General features: G+C 39.3%; 2 protein-coding genes and 1 pseudogene across 2 annotated transcripts; 2 read left to right on the top strand and 1 right to left on the bottom strand.

Moving 5' to 3' along the window:
• On the top strand, nucleotides 756-14811 carry LOC109842773 (aldo-keto reductase family 4 member C9-like). Its single transcript, XM_020411654.1, has 8 exons — nucleotides 756-913; nucleotides 2017-2067; nucleotides 2203-2279; nucleotides 2486-2573; nucleotides 12109-12381; nucleotides 12835-13083; nucleotides 13476-13584; nucleotides 14529-14811. Exons 1-7 carry the CDS (start codon nucleotides 803-805, stop codon nucleotides 13557-13559), a joined length of 933 nt encoding a protein of 310 aa, XP_020267243.1. The 5' UTR covers nucleotides 756-802; the 3' UTR covers nucleotides 13560-13584; nucleotides 14529-14811.
• Nucleotides 15831-18829, top strand: LOC109843500 (aldo-keto reductase family 4 member C9-like). Its single transcript, XM_020412438.1, has 8 exons — nucleotides 15831-15897; nucleotides 16021-16174; nucleotides 16821-16871; nucleotides 17059-17135; nucleotides 17445-17532; nucleotides 17616-17891; nucleotides 18220-18465; nucleotides 18539-18829. Exons 2-8 carry the CDS (start codon nucleotides 16037-16039, stop codon nucleotides 18623-18625), a joined length of 963 nt encoding a protein of 320 aa, XP_020268027.1. The 5' UTR covers nucleotides 15831-15897; nucleotides 16021-16036; the 3' UTR covers nucleotides 18626-18829.
• LOC109843501 overlaps nucleotides 19316-20085 on the bottom strand; it is a 5170-nt pseudogene continuing 4400 nt past the window's right edge.

Raw genomic sequence — 20085 nt, 5'->3', positions numbered from 1 at the left:
GGGAATATTTTACTTTAGTGATGTATCAATCATTCCCTAGGTCGAAGATATTGGTGGGGTGGGGTGGGGGGGATGGGGGTTGGGTGGTGTTGGGGGTGGGGGGGGGGTGCGGCGGGTGTTAAAATGACACGTTAAGGATTAGTGGCAATAAGCGAGGGACAGCAAGTATACAAGGGTAGGCGTCTATTAGTTGAATTGGTCATTAAATTTATAATTTTTTTTGTTGTAAGAAATACCTCCATTTCTATCATTATGGTTTGTTGTAAGTAGTTGAATTTCGCTGTTTGAAAATATTTTGGCAGAACATCTGATAGTTTGCAAAGATGTTCTTATAAGTCAATTCGAAGGGTGGTAGGAGATAGTTTGAGAAATATTTTGTATCTCTTGTGTGGCTCAGAGCGTCACGCTCGCATAGGTTTTGATAGTGTGTACAAGGTGTCCTCCCATTGTCAGCTGTAGGTGAATATTGGTTGTTATTACCGAAATGGGATTTAAGTAGATTTGAGCAAACAAATTCCCAACTCGTGTCAATGTCAGCTTAGCAGTTTAAGTAGATTTGACACCCAATCTTTGAGCATCCACCTCATAAATTTAATACGGAAGGCATCTTGGCAGGCCCATCAAATAGCCCAAACCAACGATTCCACGCTGAAGGGGACAAAAACGTCCACTTGGACTGAGAGCCCATTAAAATAGAAGCCCAATGACCGGCCTCAGATTCTCCCTGCTCCATTATTTATTGGATTCGGTTCCCTCTTCGTCAAATCGGCAGTTTCTCTCTCTCTCTCTCGATACGAAGACAATGGCGATGTTTTTTGAACTGAACACCGGCGCTAAGATCCCGGCGGTTGGTCTGGGGACGTGGCAAGCAAATTCCGGGGTCGTCGGAGACGCTGTAATTGCCGCCGTCAAGGTTCGATCTTTGGAATTTTTACGGGTTTTTTTCTCGATTTTTTGGCCCACAATTTTGATCTTTGGGATCTTGATGTTCGAGCGATGGTTGTCTCGCTTGTGTATATGATGATTTTTTATTGCTCTGTATTTTTCTCTGTTTGTTTCACATCATGACATTGTAGAATTTCCGCACAAAAATGGCATAAACTAGTAGTTACGTAAAGTAACCCTAGTAGTTAAAAAAAAGAGTAGTTAAAAAAAAGAGTAAGAGGATGAGAATTGAGAGAGTAGTTACGTAAAGTAAGAGAAATCTAATTTTAACTTTGTTTGGGAGTTCCATTTAGGAGGGTAGAGAAGGGGAACGGGGGAAAACTTGAGCCAAAATCTTACGCCTCAAATTAAGGTGTAATGAAGAGGAAGGGAAGGAAGGGGAACATTTTCTCCTTCCTTCCCTTCCCTAAGTCATCTCCCAAACACACTGAAAATGTTATGAAGGTATCCAATGTTATAGAAATCGCTAGGCGGCCTAGGCGTCAGAGCCGGCACCCAGAGCCAACGCATCTACGCAGAAGTCTAAGCGAGGCTAACGTGTTTTCTTTTTTTATTTTTTAATTGCAATCAAAGCCTATGAGGGTTTCTTTTCTTTTTTTTCTTTTTTATTAATTAAGTGGCGGAGAAGGGGGTTTTGCTTAAGGTTGGAGGAGGTGTTCGTAGTTGGTGGAGACCAGATGAGTTCGGAGGAGGTCAGAGGACGAATCAACAACAAAGGAAATCACGATCAAGACTTAGTTGTGCAATCTGCATAAGCGGTCTCTGCTCCCCAGACACTCTCAAGACCTAGGTGGCCTAAGTACCGGCTAGACCTAGTGGGAGCCTAGACGGGCTAGGCAGGAGCTTCATAAAACATTGAACATATCACGCTTCAATGTACACTAACGTGATATGTTTATGACATTGAAGCGTGATATGTTCAATGTTTTATGAAGCTCCTGCCTAGCCACCAGCCAGATATATATTTTTTAAAGAAAGATATAGTTTATGACATTCTTTTGAAAAACCCTCAATAGTTCATGATAGTGGTGCAATGTCTTATTTGGTTAACTTGCGTTGATGTTGGTGTAGGCTGGATACAGACATATTGATTGTGCTGCAGCATACAACAATCAGACTGAGGTAAATCCTTACTCTGTTTCATGTTATATTTTTTTAATATCTAGTGGTGGCTGTAATAAGTGTAAAAGTGGAGAAGATCATGCAAAATTTTATTATCGAGCTTTTTAGGACACTGAACTTTGTGTTGAATTTTAGGTAGGCTCAGCTCTACGGAAGCTGTATGAAGAGGGCATTGTGAAGCGCGAGGATTTGTTCATCACCTCCAAGCTATGGTTTGGATTTACATTTTTTGTTTAAGTTTTTATACAAATGATACACTCGGAAATACAATTTATAATAACATCCGATGGATTTTTTGTTTGAGTTTTTATACAAGTGATACACTCGAAAATACAATTTATAAGAACATCCGATTGTTATCCAACTTATTCTTAATAGACTGCAAGCATTTATGTACAGAATACAAACAATATTGCAGGTGTGCTGATCATGCTCCAGAAGATGTACCATTGGCACTGGAAAATACTCTGAATGAGTTGCAGACCGACTATGTGGATCTTTACCTCGTAATGTTCCTATTTGCATGATCTATTATTTTTTTTATACTGTCAAAAGTATAAAGTTTATATATTCAGCTAAGGGACTATAATTTATTACTCATTTTGGATCTGCTTTTTTATTCAGTATTTCAGTGCTCACAATCCCTAAATTCTTTGACCTTCCATAAATTGAGCATCTAGTAAGGTTTTTTCTTGTTATCAATAAGTTCGTTATTTTTAAGGGCTGCCCCCCCCTCCCAAAACCCATCTTAAAAATAGGGTCATTATACAGAAGCACATTTTACTTTCAATTTATATGTAAACCACCTTTGAAGTGGATTTTTGTTCCAATCAACCACCTCCCAGTTAAAATTTTTACTTAAAGTCCAAAAATACCTTTAAAACTCACATTCAAGATGCATGGCTCACATTCAAGTCACGTAGCTTAAACGTATTTTAATGATACTGTATTTTATGTATCTGTGTTTGTAGGAAATTTTGCAGTAAAAAGACAATGAAAGAAAAATTTGACTTGTATTCCTATCAAAATCAATTACAATTTGGATTCCGATTACAAAAGAGGAGAATGAATTTGATTCTCCCCTTTGTTTAATTCTGGGTTCTTCACGGTGGCGATGAGATGCCTCCCTCGAATGCTCGCGTCGAGTTTGCTTCTCGTTGACGATCCGAACGTCTTGATTCACTGAAACGTTGTCTTCTCCTCACGATTTGACGCTGTGGAGAACTTGCGTGGCAAGTTTTGAATATAACTCTTAACGAGTTGATAACTCTGAACGAGTTTTAGAAGAACTTGCAGAGCAAGTTTTGAATTCTGATCGAGTTGATAACTCTGGACGAGTTTTAGAAGAAATTGCAGAGCAAGTTTTGAACTCTGATCGAGTTGATAACTCTGAACGAGTTTGAACTCTTGAAAAAGAGTTGATTTGAACCGAAAGTCGGTTATAAGCCAAGGGAATGCTCCTGTGGTCGATCGTTAAAGCTCTCTTTTGCTGCAGAAAGCTCAAAGACGCCCGATCAAGGATCCCCAAAAAAGTCAGCCAAAAAATCCCCGTACTCAGTTGAGTTTCCCCTTATTTATATGGGATTTAGGGGTGTAACCGCCCCCTTAAATCTCTCCTTAATGAGGGTTTAATGGGGTGTAACTCCCCCCATGAATCTCTCAATGATAGGGTAGTGATCCCCTCAAATCGTGGGGAGAAAACAGTTCTGGAACCGTTCAAATCGAGCTTGAACGAGTCAAACGCTAAAAACAGCGTTCTGTGCCTTAACTCTGCGTCTAAGGCCTGAGACGCAGAGTTAAACCTTTGTCAAAGGTTTGAAGCGCACAGGCCGCATGCGTTCTGGAATTGGAGACGCACAGGTCGCTTGTGCGTTGAAATTCAACTCTGCATCAAGAGTTTGGGATGGAAAGATAGAAATAAAATGACTACAATTTTGGGTATTCACTTAATTTTGTTAGGTATAGGTGCACGCATGGTTGAGTTTGTTGAAGAACGCACGTTATGTGTGCGTTTGTGCTTTAACTTTGCGTCACAGAGTTAGATGTCTGCTGGAGAACGCACAGTCCGTGCTGTTTTAGAGATGAACTCTGCGTTTTAGGCTGAAAACGCAGAGTTGAGTCTGTTTAAAGGCTAAAAACGCACAAGTCGTGCTGTTTTAGAGACGAACTCTGCGTTTTAGGCTAAAAACGCAGAGTTAGGCCTGTTTAAAGGCTGAAAACGCACAGTTCGTGCTGTTTTAGAGATTAACTCTGCGTTTTGATGTTGAAAACGCAGAATTGAGTCTGTTTTAGGCTGAAAACGCACATTTTGTGTCGTTTTAATTCAACTCTGCGTCCAGAGTTTGGGACACGGTTGAGTCTGTATAAGAACGCACGTTATGTGTGCGTTTTGTGATTTAACTCTGCGTTACAGAGTTCTATGTCTGCTGAGGAACGTCCAAGTTGTGTGCGTTTTGAATTTGAGAAACGCAGAAGTTAATTTCTGCATTTGAGAGAGGTTATTGACTTATAACCTCGTCCATTATAACATTGCAAAGGCTATTGCTTATTGATCCTTGCCTGTTATAGGATATGAGAGTCGTCAGATTGTAACTCCCGATGTTGATTGTGAAGGCTGTTGAATTAGAGCTTTCATCAGTTATCGTGAAGGTCGTCAGATTGTAACCTTCTACGTGAAACTCCTCAAATTGTAGCCTTCTGGAAGTCGTCAGATTGTAACTTTCATCATCGGTGTTTGATGGGGGATCAACTATCTATTGTGATTTTTAGACAGCCTACAGAACCCCCTCCAAAGTTTTCGAAAGTTCGCGGTTGACTGGGACGAATTTTCGGAATACTTTGGATCTCAACTCTGATCTTGAAGTTGTTGATTCCTTGTCACAAAAGAGCTGTTCTCTGCACTCGCTTCGAAGGCAGCTTGGTTGAAGGGATTTTTCACGCAGGACCTGTGTGAAGGTATGCGCCATAATCCTGCTTCTGGAAGGTGGGGGGTGCATTTTGAACTTGAGATGCAGGTTTTACCTTTGCATGTTGAATTTGGAATGCGGGTGTGACCTCGGCGTTCTGACTTAAGACATGGAAGTGGCTTCCGTGTATTTTTGACTAAGTCTTTGAGGCTTGTCTTTGGCGCATCTGTTTTAAGTCTCGGCTCACATCCATTAAGCTGATGGACCTGCAAACGTGCATAGGATTTTTGGCAAATCCTCAGCCATCAACGGATTTGATAAGCCTTTATCGACTACCGTTTGAGTCGGGCTAGCATGTGGATTGTCTAAGTCCGTTCCACATGTAATGTTGTGCTAAGAGAATGAACTCTCTTAGTCTTAATGCTATGATTTTGAATACATAGACTTTGTCATTTTGACGGGAAAAGACTAACCGGCAACGCGTGTTAGGCGTAGACTTATCTCTAATTAGGGATCGAGATAAAGTCCCCCATGCGTGTGAGGCATGGATTTTGATGTCCTTTTCACGGTAAAAGACTAACCGGCAACGTGTGTTAGACATTGACTTATCCCTACTTAGGATTCAGGATAAAATTTCCCATGCGTGTAAGGCATGGATTTTGACGTTATTAATAACGACCTGCTACGATATTGAATACGTAGGCTTTGCTATTATTACGGGAATAGGCTACCCGGCAACATGTGCTAGATATTGACTTATCCTTACTTAGGATTCAGGATAGAATTCCCCATACGTATAAGGCATTGATTTTGGCGTTATTAATAACGACCTGCTACGATATTAAATACGTATGCTTGGTCATTTTCGTGGGAACGAACCACCCAGCAGCATGTGTTAGATGCAGACTTATCTCAAATTAGGGACCGAGATAAATTCCCCCAGGCATAAATCCTGGTGTCTTTTTCACGGCGAAAGATTAACCGGCAACGCGTGTTAGGCGTGGACTCATCTCTAATTAGGAATCAAGATAAAGTCCCCCATGCGTGAAGGCATGGATTTTTGGTGTCGTTTCTTCCTGTGTGGCTTGAAACACCGGAAGAGAGTTGGAAGTGCCAGAGGTATAGTATTAACTTGGCATGAATTCTCACCTAAAGTGAAATTTAAAAATTTTCTTTATTATCACTAGGATAATTCTAGAAAATCTTTAATCCGCTGGGGATTTTATAATGAAAACTTGCTATTCTTGTTGGAAAAAGGGATTAACAAGTTCATTAGGGGGGATTGACTGTTAGAGGTGTTATGTTAACCTAACAGTATTTTATGGACCTATCGCTCTATTGAAGAGAGTCGATAAGTGGATTTTGGTCGTCAGAGGTGTGGTGTTAACTTGACTAGTTTGTGGACCTATCGCTCCATTGAAGAGAGTCGATAAGTGGATTTTGGTCGTCAGAGGTGTGGTGTTAACTTGGCGAGTTTGTGGACCTATCGCTCCATTGAAGAGAGTCGATAAGTGGATTTTGTCAGAGGTGTAGTGTTAACGTGACAAGAAAGATATTGCTATGGAAGCAATTTTAAGGACTTATCGCTCTATTGGAGAGAGTCGATAAGTTGATTTTGTCAGAGGTGTAGTGTTAACGTGACAGGATTTGTGTTGCGATTGGAGCAACTTTGGGGACTTATCATCCTATTGACGAGGATTGACAAGTGGGTTTTGTCAGAGGTGTATTGTTAACGTGACAAGAATTTGTGTTGCGATTGGAGCAACTTTAGGGACTTATCATCCTATTGACGAGGATTGACAAGTGGGTTTTGTCAGAGGTGTATTGTTAACGTGACAAGATTGGTGTTGCGATCGGAGCAACTTTGAAGACTTATCGCTCTATTGACGAGAGTCGATAAGTTGATTTTGTCAGAGATGTAGTGTTAACGTGACAAATTGGGAGTGATGCAAACTGAATGCATACTCTGTGGTGATTATGACCGTCAGAAGTGTAATGTTAACTCGACGATGTGAAAGATTCGTTACTCTTAATCCAGTGGATTCCAAGTAATCAACCCCCAGTCTTGATTAAGACTTAGCAGGGGAAAAAGAGGTAGACAAGACACATCACCTAGTGGGGCACTATCCATGAAGTCGGAATAGAGTCACATCACCAGGTAGACCATTATCTGATGAGTTTGACTATCAGAGTTAACTGTTAACGTGATAGTTGTTGGACCCGCCATCCTACTGAAGAGGATTGACTTCAGTGGCCGTAGTATCTTTCCCTTCTGACTGGGAAGAGTGAGCCTGGTCCGGTTGCTCAGGAGAAGATTAGGCTTGGTCCGATTGCTCGGGCTGATCCTGCCTACTTTGTTCTTCAGCTTTGATCCTGACAATGATTTTTTGAGCCTGCTCGTCTTGAGAGATTAGTTGTCTCCAGGAACGACATTCTGCAACTCCTATTCGGGCTAGGAGGTTGGTTTGCAAGTTGTGTCGACAAGTCTCTACTAAAGGAGACTGTGTCATACCTGACGAACACCGGAGAGCCATGGTTCGGAATCTTTTGACGAAGGCTTTGATAGACTCCCTCTTCTTCTGCTTAGTAGCGAGAAGGGTATGAATAGAGACTTCTGTATCCTCTTCAAAGAATCTTGACAGGAAGAGTCTCTTTAGATCCGCCCACTTTTGGATACAACCCGCAGGCAGTTTCCTGAACCATTCAAAGGCAATTCCCTTAAGGGTGCCAATGAACAATCGAGTCAGTATGGCATCGTTTGATATTACATTTCCAGTCTGTGACTTGAAATGATAAATATGTTGGTTCGGTGATCCGGTGCCGTCAAAAGTTTGTAGCGTCGGGACCTCGAACTTTGGAGGATAAGGGGCTACATCCCATTCGGCAGGATAGGGTCTGATAACTCCCTCATCTTGGAGCTCGCTTCTATTAGCAATGGCTTTGAGGCGGGCTTCCAATTCTTTCATTTTGGCAGACTGAAGATTCTGCTCATTCTCAGTCTCTCTTCCTTCATCAGAGGAAGATTCCAGGCTGTGGGCTTCTTGGTCAGAAGCCGCATCAACAACCACTTTTTCCTTCCCTTTGCTTGTGTGAGGTCGGGATGAAGATGCTTTTCCTCTCCGGGAAGATTCTTTCCTAAGCGGCGAATCTGTCTCCTGAGATTTGGCCTTGTCTGCGACGATTTGAGTCAACATGGCCATGAGTTCATTGATGGCCTCCTGCTGTGATTTGAGCATGGCCTCCTGCTCATCAATCCTCTTTGAAAGATCTTCAGAATGTTCTGCCATATGGGCGAATCTCTCATGCCCAACGAAAGAGCTTGATGATTGAGACTCCGCAATGGCTGAGTGTTCGTCATCGGAATTAGTTCCTCTGGCTAAACTCCGATAGTTGACAGGGGGAATGGCTCCTGTTCGCGTCCGAGTACGTTGGTAGACTTCTTCAAACTCGTTAGTGATTTCTCTGACGTTTGGAGAACGATCTGTCTCTGACTTGTCAGAAATAAGGGTTGATGATCTCCCTCTACCAACCATGTTAGAAGTGACTCCAAGGTATTCATCCTCTAAAGTCTTCTTCCTGTGAGGATGTCGTCGATTATTGAGCAAAACGACATTCGTCGGTGGGTTGAACATCGACAGCAATTCCCGCAAGTCAGAGACTTGGGATGAACCTCTCACGGAGCGTGAGGGTAAAGATGGAACCCATGTCCGTTAAAGGATGAAACTGATTCTTGGAAAACATGAATTTTAAATCCATGTTGATTATTTTGAACACGACGAATCACATCGTGTTCCAAAGAAAGAACACGAGGGTCGTGTTTAGCTTGATTAACGCAAGACCAAAGTTTGCGTTTTGCTAGTGAAACGCAGTCCTGCGATCTGCGTTCGAATTCTGAAACGCACTCCTGAGAGTTGCGTTCAGTTTGTAAAACGCACTCCTGAGAGTCGTGTTCAGTTTGTGAAGCGCACTCCTGAGAGTTGCGTTCAGTTTGTGAAACGCACTCCTGAGAGTTGTGTTTTGGTTCTGGGACGTACTCTTGAGAGTTGCGTTTAGCCAGATCAACGCAGATTTGATGTCTGCGTTTAAATGATAGAACGCACTCCTGAGAGTTGCGTTTGGGTTCTGAAACGCACTCCTGAGAGTTGCGTTCTGCCAAATCAACGCAGTTCTGCGTTTAAATGTTGGAAGTTGGAACACGCCTCTGAAGGCTGCGTTCCATCTGGAAAACGCACACCTGAGGGTTGCGTTTAGCTTGGCATATGCAGAGCTCATGTTGAGGCTCACAAACGCGGAGTTCGCGTTGATTGGAGGATCGGCTTTTTTGGCGTTGTGCCGAAGTCGAGTCTTCTCCTTTAGAGAGTGGACTGTATGAACAGTACAACCCCCATGGGAGATAGCCTTTAGATGAGTTGGTCACAACTGGAGCTTTAGTCTCCTCGGAAACTTTGTGGATCTTGCGCATAGCCTTGGGGCTAAGGGACCCGGAGGAGATGGCCTCCTTGTACTTGGCTTGATCAAACTCGATAATCAGAGTTTCAACGGTCGTTCCAGTGAGATGAACGTCGGATTGCACCACCACTTCTTCGTCAGAGAAGCTAGTCCCCAGCAGAGTCGTCATCTTTTGTTTGTAGGAAATTTTGCAGTAAAAAGACAATGAAAGAAAATTTTGACTTGTATTCCTCTCAAAATCAATTATAATTTGGATTTTTGCAGTAAAAAGACAATGAAAGAAAATTTTGACTTGTATTCCTCTCAAAATCAATTATAATTTGGATTCCGATTACAAAAGAGAGGAGAATGAATTTGATTCTCCCCTTTGTTTAATTCTGGGTTCTTCACGGTGGAGATGAGATGTCTTCCTCGAATGCTCGCGTCGAGTTTGCTTCTCGTTGACGATCCGAACGTCTTGATTCACTGGAACATTGTCTTCTCCTCACGATTTGACGCTGTGGAGAACTTGCGTGGCAAGTTTTGAAAATAACTCTTAACGAGTTGATAACTCTGAACGAGTTTTAGAAGAACTTGCAGAGCAAGTTTTGAACTCTGATCGAGTTGATAACTCTGGACGAGTTTTAGAAGAAATTGCAGAGCAAGTTTTGAACTCTGATCGAGTTGATAACTCTGAACGAGTTTGAACTCTTGAAAAAGAATTGATTTGAACCGAAAGTCGGTTATAAGCCAAGGGAATACTCCTGTGGTCGATCGTTAAAGCTCTCTTTTGCTGCAGAAAGCTCAAAGATGCCCGATCAAGGATCCCCAAAAAAGTCAACCAAAAAAGCCCCGTACTCAGTTGAGTTTCCCCTTATTTATATGAGATTTAGGGGTGTAACCGTCCCCTTAAATCTCTCCTTAATGAGGGTTTAATGGGGTGTAACTCCCCCCATGAATCTCTCCATGATAGGGTAGTGATCTCCTCAAATCGTGGGGAGAAAACAGTTCTGGAACCGTTCAAATCGTGCTTGAACGAGTCAAACGCTAAAAACAGCGTTCTGTGCCTTAACTCTGCGTCTAAGGCCTGAGACGCAGAGTTAAACCTTTGTCAAAGGTTTGAAACGCACAGGCCGCATGCGTTCTGGAATTGGAGACGCACAGGTCGCTTGTGCGTTGAAATTCAACTCTGCATCAAGAGTTTGGGACGCATAGTTGAGTTTGTTGAAGAACGCACGTTATGTGTGCGTTTGTGCTTTAACTCTGCGTCACAGAGTTAGATGTCTGCTGGAGAACGCACAGTCTGTGCTGTTTTAGAGATGAACTCTGCGTTTTAGGCTGAAAACGCAGAGTTGAGCCTGTTTAAAGGCTAAAAACGCACAAGTCGTGCTGTTTTAGAGACGAACTCTGCGTTTTATGCTGAAAACGCAGAGTTAGGCCTGTTTAAAGGCTGAAAACGCACAGTTCGTGCTGTTTTAGAGATTAACTCTGCGTTTTGATTTTGAAAACGCAGAGCTGAGCCTGTTTTAGGCTGAAAACGCACATTTTGTGCTGTTTTAATTCAACTCTTCGTCTAGAGTTTGGGACACGGTTGAGTCTGTATAAGAACGCACGTTATGTGTGCGTTTTGTGATTTAACTCTGCGTTACAGAGTTCTATGTCTGCTGAGGAACGCCCAAGTTGTGTGCGTTTTGAATTTAAGAAACGCAGAAGTTAATTTCTGCATTTGAGAGAGGTTGTTGACTTATAACCTCGTCCATTATAACATTGCAAAGGCTATTGCTTATTGATCCTTGCCTGTTATAGGATATGAGAGTCGTCAGATTGTAACTCCCGATGTTGATTGTGAAGGCTGTTGAATTAGAGTTTTCATCAGTTGTCGTGAAGGTCGTCAGATTGTAACCTTCTACGTGAAAGTCCTCAAATTGTAGCCTTCTGGAAGTCGTCAGATTGTAACTTCCATCATCGGTGTTTGATGGGGGATCAACTATCTATTGTGATTTTTAGACAGCCTACAATCTGATGTTTTATTTCCAGCGCACCTATTTTTGTGATACTGTGTTTCATGGTTAGAAGCACCATCCTATTGGGTTTCCTCCCTGTTTCCTTACCAGCAAGTCAGATTCTGCAAATATAACTCTATGAGCAATTGGCATGTAAGATTGGGCTTCCTACATTTCCGCCAACTCGACATTTCGGCTTTTATGAGGGAGCTTACTATTTATGATTTGAGGGCATATTGCACCACAGTTTTTAATTGCACAGACTCTTTCTAGTATTTCTATAGTTGCATACATGGGCTCTCTAGTTTACCCTCCCCGCTTGACTTCCTTTTAATTTAAAAGGTTCTCTTAAGTTATATTCTTTATGGATATGCATCTGTATAACACAACTTCGTGCTGAATGCTGAGTTAACCTTACAATGTTGAAGCATTTCTGTAATAGTGTTACTTCATGCTGAATGCTTAGTGCTCCAGCTTTTTCCACGTTAGCTTAAAAGTCTAATTTTTTGTGTAATAGCATCCATATGATGAAATATTGTGGTCTATACTACATTCATGATTCAAGCATCGCTATCATGATGCACACAATATATAGTGTAGCCTCTGAACTTTTTTCTTTTTATTTAATTGAAGTGTAGGTAACTCTTTTGTTCCACAGGATAGTTATATAATGTATAACCTTTCCTGTCGCATGTTTCTTGAAGATTCATTGGCCAGTTCCTATTAAAAAGGGTGCTGGTCTCAAGCCTGAAAATATTCTCCCACTAAATTTGCCCGGTACATGGGGAGCAATGGAGAAATTGCATGATTCAGGAAAAGCTCGTGCAATTGGGATCAGCAATTTTTCTTCAAAGAAGTTGGAAGATTTGCTTGCTATTGCACGGGTTCCTCCAGCTGTCAACCAAGTGGAGTGTCATCCCGGTTGGCAGCAGAGTAAACTCCAAGCAGTATGCAATGCAAAGGGTGTTCACCTCACTGTAAGTTGCCAAGTTGGCTCCGTCTAAAATTTTGGTTTTTTCTCAATATTAGTCCATTTAGATATGTCGCATTTTGAATTAGTCCCTCAAATCATTGAAATTGCTACGAGGTCCCCATTTCTTAAGTTATTTTGAAATTAGAGCCTTAGATCATTAACACTTCTATTAGGCCCGCCAATTTTAAGTTATTTTTAATTACTCCCTCCATTCAAGAGCAGAAGTAGGCACTAATTTGAAACAACTTATGAGAATTGGAGGACCTAATAGTAGTTTCAATGATTTAAGGGACTAATTTCAAAATATCTGAAGAATTGGGGAACCTAATAGCAATTTCAATGATTTGATGGACTAATTTCAAAATATGAAAGATGTAAGGGGCCAATATTGGCGGGAAAAAAACCAAACCTTAATCTAGGAACATTTTCTCATTTTTCCTTTTTTTCCCCTTTGCAGGCATATTCCCCACTTGGTTCACCTGGAACCACATGGATGAAGGGGAATGTCCTTACAAACTCAGTTGTCAGTATGATTGCAGAGAAGTTGGGGAAGTCTCCTGCACAGGTTGCTTTAAGATGGGGCCTTCAAATGGGTCATAGCGTACTGCCTAAGAGCACCAGTGAAGCAAGGATTAAGGAGAATCTTGATCTTTTTGATTGGAGTATTCCAGATGATTTGTTAGCAAAGTTTTCTGAAATTGAACAGGCAAGAATGGTTTTATTCTGTTAAGCTGCACAATATAGTCGAAATTCAAGATCTGGTTAAAATTCACAAACCTCACTAGAATTTAGCCCATTTTGAGATAACCCCCAAAATTTTGCATTTTTCTGAATCTATTTTGACATAAGTCACATAGCACCCTACATTTTGGGGGCTAATTGAAAATGGTTTGTGGGTTAAGTGACATTTCCAAATTTTGTGGGGGGTTTTGCAAAATGGTCCAAACTTCTTAGTACCTTCAAGATTTATTTGGTTGTTTATCTTCTTGTGACATTTGGACGTGGGATTCTTGACTATGAGTTGCGGAAACAGTTAATACAGCAAAACCATTGAATTTACTCTTAGAAAGTCTGATACATTCTCTGTGACGAATACAGGTGAGGCTCCTTAGAGGAAACTTTGCTATTCATCCTGAAAGTGTTTACAAAAGTGCGGAGGAGCTTTGGGATGGAGAAATCTAGTCATTCTTCATTTTTCAGTGGCGAGGTAGGGTTGAAATTCCTAAATTTATTTTGATTTATTATTTTTCAGTGCTTCTGCGACTAGAAATGCCAATTTTGAGAAGAAGCTTTCAACTGTAAAGAGCACATAGTAAACAGATTTCTTATAATGATGGCTGCATGCTCGTTATGAATATATGTCCGAAACAAGCTGTTGAATACTGCTCTAGCTTTGGAGTGTGTAGAAGCGTGTAGACTTTTATAGATTGCTTAGAATGCAATACTTTTTAACATTGATTGGTTATTACTAAACAAGGAATTTTTTGCATTTTATTGTTCTCATTGAGTTACCATACGGCAAAGACTATCCCAGTGATTTGATATGAAAACTTTTGTCACCATGAAACTGGATGTGTTTTCTCTCATATAAGTAATAAATGGTCAATGAAGTCGTGTGAATTGAAAAAAAAAGAGGGAAAAAAAGAAAGAAAGAATTTGCCTCTAGTCTAGTCCTATTATCTGTTTAGATCATTTGCAATACTGCATCTGCAGCCTAGAATAACAAGTCTTGAACTGATGGGTTTTCAAAATTAGAAAATGCTGGACTTGACTAAATAAAAAAAAATTATTAAGATTAATGCAACAGATTTTTTTCTCTTAATATGATCTCAACAATGGTGGGTTACAAAGTGCGACAAACCTTGGTCCAAGTGTTGATATCATAATTTTTCTGGAAGGCAGGAAAAAGGGAAAAGTTATGTTGGCAAAGCTTGCTTGCGAATCCAATGGTCTGTTACCCAATTGTCAAGTTCCTAAATTCATCCGATGCAACTTTTAATTGTCAGCATTTCATTTGTTTCTGACATCAAATCCTGAGGGATTGCTGATGTTATGATGTGATTAAATGCACTTGATGCCTATAGAATCATAATGTTGATGATTTCGTTATTGGCATGATGACATCGCTGACCAACGCTTTTATGTTGACAGGATAATTGGGTCTTTAACATTGGAATCTGGCGTAGAGAGACCGAGAAGAAGCTGATCGAGATATGGCTTTGCGTCGGATAGAGTTTAAGAGTTCTCTTTTTCCCCTTCTTCTGTCATTTGAGATTCTGCTGTATCTTGAGTAGGAACCTCGTGGCAAACATGCGGTCACTTAGGTCATTGAAGTGTGTTACCTGATATATGTGATCAAATATTGTGATCTGTGGAATGATTAATTTATGTCATCAGGGTGACAAATTTATGATATTTCTCTTTGCAAAGTTCAGCGGATCCTGTTGAAGTGTTTGATCACTAAAGGAAGGGCTTGTTTCCTTATCTCTTTCTTTCTATGATATTTGGTCAAAAATACGGTATTGATGCTGCTCTCAATTTCCCAAATGATCTTTAAATACTTATAATTATTGTCATTATTATTCCTGAGGAAACCCGCAATAAGTTTCCGCATTTTGCATAGAACCCCCATAAATTACAAAAAAAATGAAAATAAAATAAAAAAACATTTAGAAGGACAGTGCTAAAAACGGAAAAAAGTTAGGGTTCAAAACCTCAACCTGGGCGCAAGAAAGAGGAAATAAATGACAAAAGATGAGAGATTTTTATTTTAGAGTTGAAAATATAAAAAGGTCATAAAATAAGAGATTCCTTTTTTAAAATAATAATTTGAGGGGTATTTTGGTCTCTCTAAGTTATGTGGGTTACATGTATCACATTAGATGTAACAACACTAACTTTTGGGGGTAATTACATGCGTCACATTAGATGTAACAATACTAACTTTTGGGGATAATTACTCTCTATAAGCCCGGAATAAAAAAATAAATTTGTTAACTTTGGGTTTTTCTACAAAGTTATTGGGGATTTAGTGTGTTTTATTAGGTGTTTACTGTGTGATTTCTGAAAGTTCTTGGGTGCTTAATGCAAAATGCTGAAAGTTCATGGGGTTTTAGTGTAGTTTACCCTGTTTTCTATCATTGGAGTATTGTATTTTACCATTCATACTTGCTGATGCCAATCTTTTTTCAGAAGAGTATTTCCTTTCTTTCTTTGTTGACTGTTTTGCTTTTAAATTTACAAAGAAAGAAACTTTATTTCTTTTGGAAGGTGACAAAAGGACATTTATTTTCTTTAGCTGGAGACGCTTGTAAATTCCTTGTACATGTATCTGACTGTACAAACTGTAAATTATAGAACTCCGAATGAATACAAAATTACAAGCTCAAGTCTTTCACTCGAACACCCCAAAATAAAAAGAAGAAGAAAATAAAGAGGAGAAATTCAAGGGCAGGTTCAAACTATTGCATGGATAAAAATGCACCCGAGAGAAATGGGATTGACCCTCCTCATTTTCTTGGTAGTTTCAAACCAACTGCATGCTTTTGTTGGCTATTTTCCCACAAAGTGAAATAAGTTAGATTTTGTGCCATTTTTAATCTTTTTCTTTTTCTTTCTTTTTTCCTCTTTTTTTTTTTTATAGCAGAAGAAGAGGAAGGATGAATATAAGAGGAGAGCCCGAGCGTGGGCCTGTGTATTTTGAACTCAACACCGGTGCAAAAATTCCATCAGTTGGATTGGGGACTTGGAAGGCTGAGCCTGGATTGGTTGGTGATGCTGTCATTGCTGCTGTCAAGGTCTGATTTTTTTTTTCCATATTTTTTTCTCGATTTCTGTTCAGGTTTTAATTAATTTTTTTAATCAATTATTTATTGTTTTTGAAAGATCCATGGATTTATCTGCATTAGTCTATTGACACGTTCTATTTGGTTAATTTGAGATCACATGGTGTGAGGAACATGAGGTAACAAGTAAAAGAAGACTGCAAACATCTTAAATTTGTTCACATTGTGGAGGAATCTAATGTTATGGAAAAGTTAAAATTGGCAGACATTAGTGGATTTTTTTATTATTTTTTAGTAACATGGGTAAGGTGTCCAGGGGATTTATTGATTAGAGGAAAAGAACAATAGAAGGAGCCAAGTGAAAAAAATTAGAAGACGAAAAAACTAGTATCGCTTTTTGAATCAAGATGTCAACTTGCTCCGAGTCGATCTTCTAGTTCAGCGAAAGGCGATGTTGTCATACCAAAATGAAGACGGTTGTTAGAGGTTAATGAATTAGAGCACGTTCCTTAAATTCCTCATAATATAGTGTTAATCGGTTTCTCAGCAATTTGAATATTATTCATGGCGAAAAGCATTTCTTTCTATAAAATACTCGAAATACTCGAATGGTGATTATTTATTTACAGGCTGAAAAATCTTCTTTTCTCCTTTGCAGGCTGGATATAGACATATTGATTGTGCCAGAGTTTATGGCAATGAAAAAGAAGTAAGGGGGAATGAACCCCTCTTTCAAATACTTTACCTCTCGAGCAATAAATTTTCAAGCCCTGGTTATTGTACCAAGCATTAAACATTAACTATATTTTAATCATTAATGGTTGTTTTTCAATCTATGTATAAAATGTGGAGCTTTTCAGTCTCTTTTTTTTCAAATGGTTGTTGTTCTTCTGCAGGTTGGCTCTGCACTAAAGCATTTGATTTGTACTGAAGTGGTTAAGCGCAGCGAACTTTGGATCACCTCTAAGCTCTGGTAAATTAAACAAATACAAAATCAGATTGAGTGCATCCGTTTGTTCAAAAAACTTTAATGAAATTAGTTTAAGAGATGCTATAAATTCTTTATATTACACTTCTTTTGCTAGGTGCTAGTATTATTTACATCATGAGAAGTGACAGAACTAATGAATCTTATACTAAGAAAGGGTACAGCATATGAAGAAATATTAGGCCATGAAACCAAATTGTAAATGTAGTTTCCCTTTGACATGTTAATTTCAAATATCAAGATTAGGTAAAGAATAATGATTTATTTTATCTTGCTATTTTATTCTGTAAACAGGTGCAGCGATCATGCACCTGAGGATGTCGCCAAAGCATTAACCAAAACTCTGCAAGATCTCCAACTTGACTACATAGACCTCTATCTTGTATGCTAACATTCTTTAAACAATTAAATTACTTTTATACAATGATACGTTTTGAGAAATTAAACTTAAAAAACAACATATAGATCCATTGGCCAATTAGAACAAAGCCCGGGTCAAACAGGTTCGAGCCAGGATCAATGCTGCCATTGTGCTTATCCGAGACATGGAATGCGATGGAGGGATTATTTGCATCAGGGCAAGCTCGGGCTATTGGAGTCAGCAATTTTTCTACCAAAAAACTTCAAGATTTGTTAAAATTTGCAAAAGTTGCTCCGGCTGTTAATCAGGTTGAATGTCATCCAGTATGGCAGCAGCCTGGGCTACATAACTTCTGCAAGTCGACTGGTATCCATCTCTCGGTAATGCAAAATTTTCCAAAGGGTAAATTTCACCAAATCCTCACGAAACCCTCTAATACTTTATAAATTAGAGAAAATATATTAAGTATGTAAGAGCAAACTGTCAAAAACAAATCAAGTAGTTTAGCGGCTAAAACCAAGGGGTTTTGCTAATTTATAACGTTTACAAGGAGGTCATATGCACACCCCCCAAAGTTCAGCGGGTTTTGTGAAATTTACCCATTTTCGAACTATCATTACAGACTGAAATGTTTATTTTCATGTCAAATAGCAACAAGAAACCAAATGAAAACTCTTTTTTCTTCCTGTTTGTTGTGTAAATATACAGGCATATTCGCCATTAGGATCACCGGGTTCATGGATTAAAGGTGAAATTCTCAAGGAGCCCGTACTGTTAGAAATTGCGGAGAAGCTTAACAAATCACCAGCTCAAGTTGCTCTACGTTGGGGAATTCAGAGTGGTCACAGCATCTTGCCAAAGAGCACTAATGAAGGTCGAATAAAGGAGAATCTCGATATTTTTGATTGGTCCATTCCTCTTGATCTGTATGCAAAGTTTGCAGAAATACAACAGGTAATATACTTTGAAGAATGCTCATCACTTACATTGTACATTTCTGAGAACAGGTTTTATATGATTAATACAGGCAAGGTTGCTGCGAGGGGAGTTTGCGGTGAATGAAACAGACAGCCCATACAGAAGTGTTGAAGAACTTTGGGATGGGGAAATATGATTGTGATCTAGTAATTTTTACTTTCATCTCTTGTATTAAAGTTGCAGATGAAGATCTTTTATATAAAGAGGATGCCTGGCATAAGATAATAAAACATTACAATGCGAATATTTGAATCGCTTTCAACCAGATCCAGATACTTCAAAAGTGTGAATGTTATGCCAAATTAGACATCACTTGAGGTCATATGCACCCACCAACTAGACTTTGTACCTCTTTTCTCCACACACAAAAAAATTACATTATTTCAATAACTTTCAATTATGTTATCTTTTGCAATTTTGCCAAATTTACATGGACTCTAGGATGAACATAACAGATAAAATTGGGTACGTTCGCGAGGAAAAAAAGAAACTACTTGAGAGAGATGCTATGGGGACTTGCACAAATATTCTGTGCAGATAAACTCATATTTGCATCGTAGCTAAATTTGGCTGTTAGTTTACATTTTAATAAGTTTCACTGGACCTCGAACAGGAGAGTTTCTAAAACTTGCCTTTACTCAAAATTCTTCGATATTTTTAATATCATGGATGTAATTGAACTGTTACATTTACACTTGATACACTGTTATCTGGCTGTGCCCTTTAGATGTAAATCGATTTCATTTTAGCACCTAACTCAAAACTGTTCTGGAGAAATGAGCATGAAATATGCAACCAGAAATTAACTGAAACCATCCAGCAATTTGCATGAAACATTACCAAGACAATTTATATGACTTGCAGTCGCATACAGTTATTCTCTCAGGGAAAAAAAAACTCCTCTAAAAAAATAAGGTAGCGTATGAACCTATTTAGATGCTGCTTTGAATGAATAAATGCATCATATTTGGACACAAGATCTACAAAAAAGAATTAAAACAATCAACTATCTATAAGTTGATGATATACTCCTCATCCTTTTTTCTCAAAAAAATCTATAACTTAAGTATACTGTACAAAGTTGCAAATTAAGCCTTGAAAGGTCTTGAGTCCTAAAGAAGAGGCAAAAAAGACGTGAACAGAATCACAATGCGTTCTGAGTCTCACATTTGCATTTCTTGCATAGATGACAGCCACTTGTTCTGCAATAGGGATGACAGCAACATTAGGAATGGCTCCTGTATTTATGTATTTATATCTTAATTATTAAATAATTGCTGCAAGGCTCATGAATATGAAGCATCTAGCTACGGAAACATAATTCATGGTATTTCATTTGCAATATAATTTAAGTGAACAAATACATGATGCAAGGACGCATAACTAATACCACTAACCCAGATCAACAAAAGAACATACAATGATGCACAACAACTGTTTGGCCTAAATTACACGATGAGATCATAAGATTGATTGCTTGGGTTCTGATGCCACGTCAGACCTACGGATGCTAAAAGGTAACCTATAGCAACATTGGCAAAGCACTTTCCCTCTTTAGAAACTCAGGATTAAGAATACTAAAAAATATCTTTCGAA

The sequence above is a fragment of the Asparagus officinalis genome, chromosome 5, assembly GCF_001876935.1.
Source record: "Asparagus officinalis chromosome 5, Aspof.V1, whole genome shotgun sequence".
Classification (NCBI taxonomy): Eukaryota; Viridiplantae; Streptophyta; class Magnoliopsida; order Asparagales; family Asparagaceae; genus Asparagus; species Asparagus officinalis.
The sequence above is the reverse complement of the archived record's forward strand: the minus strand, read 5'-3'. Positions and strand labels throughout refer to the sequence as shown.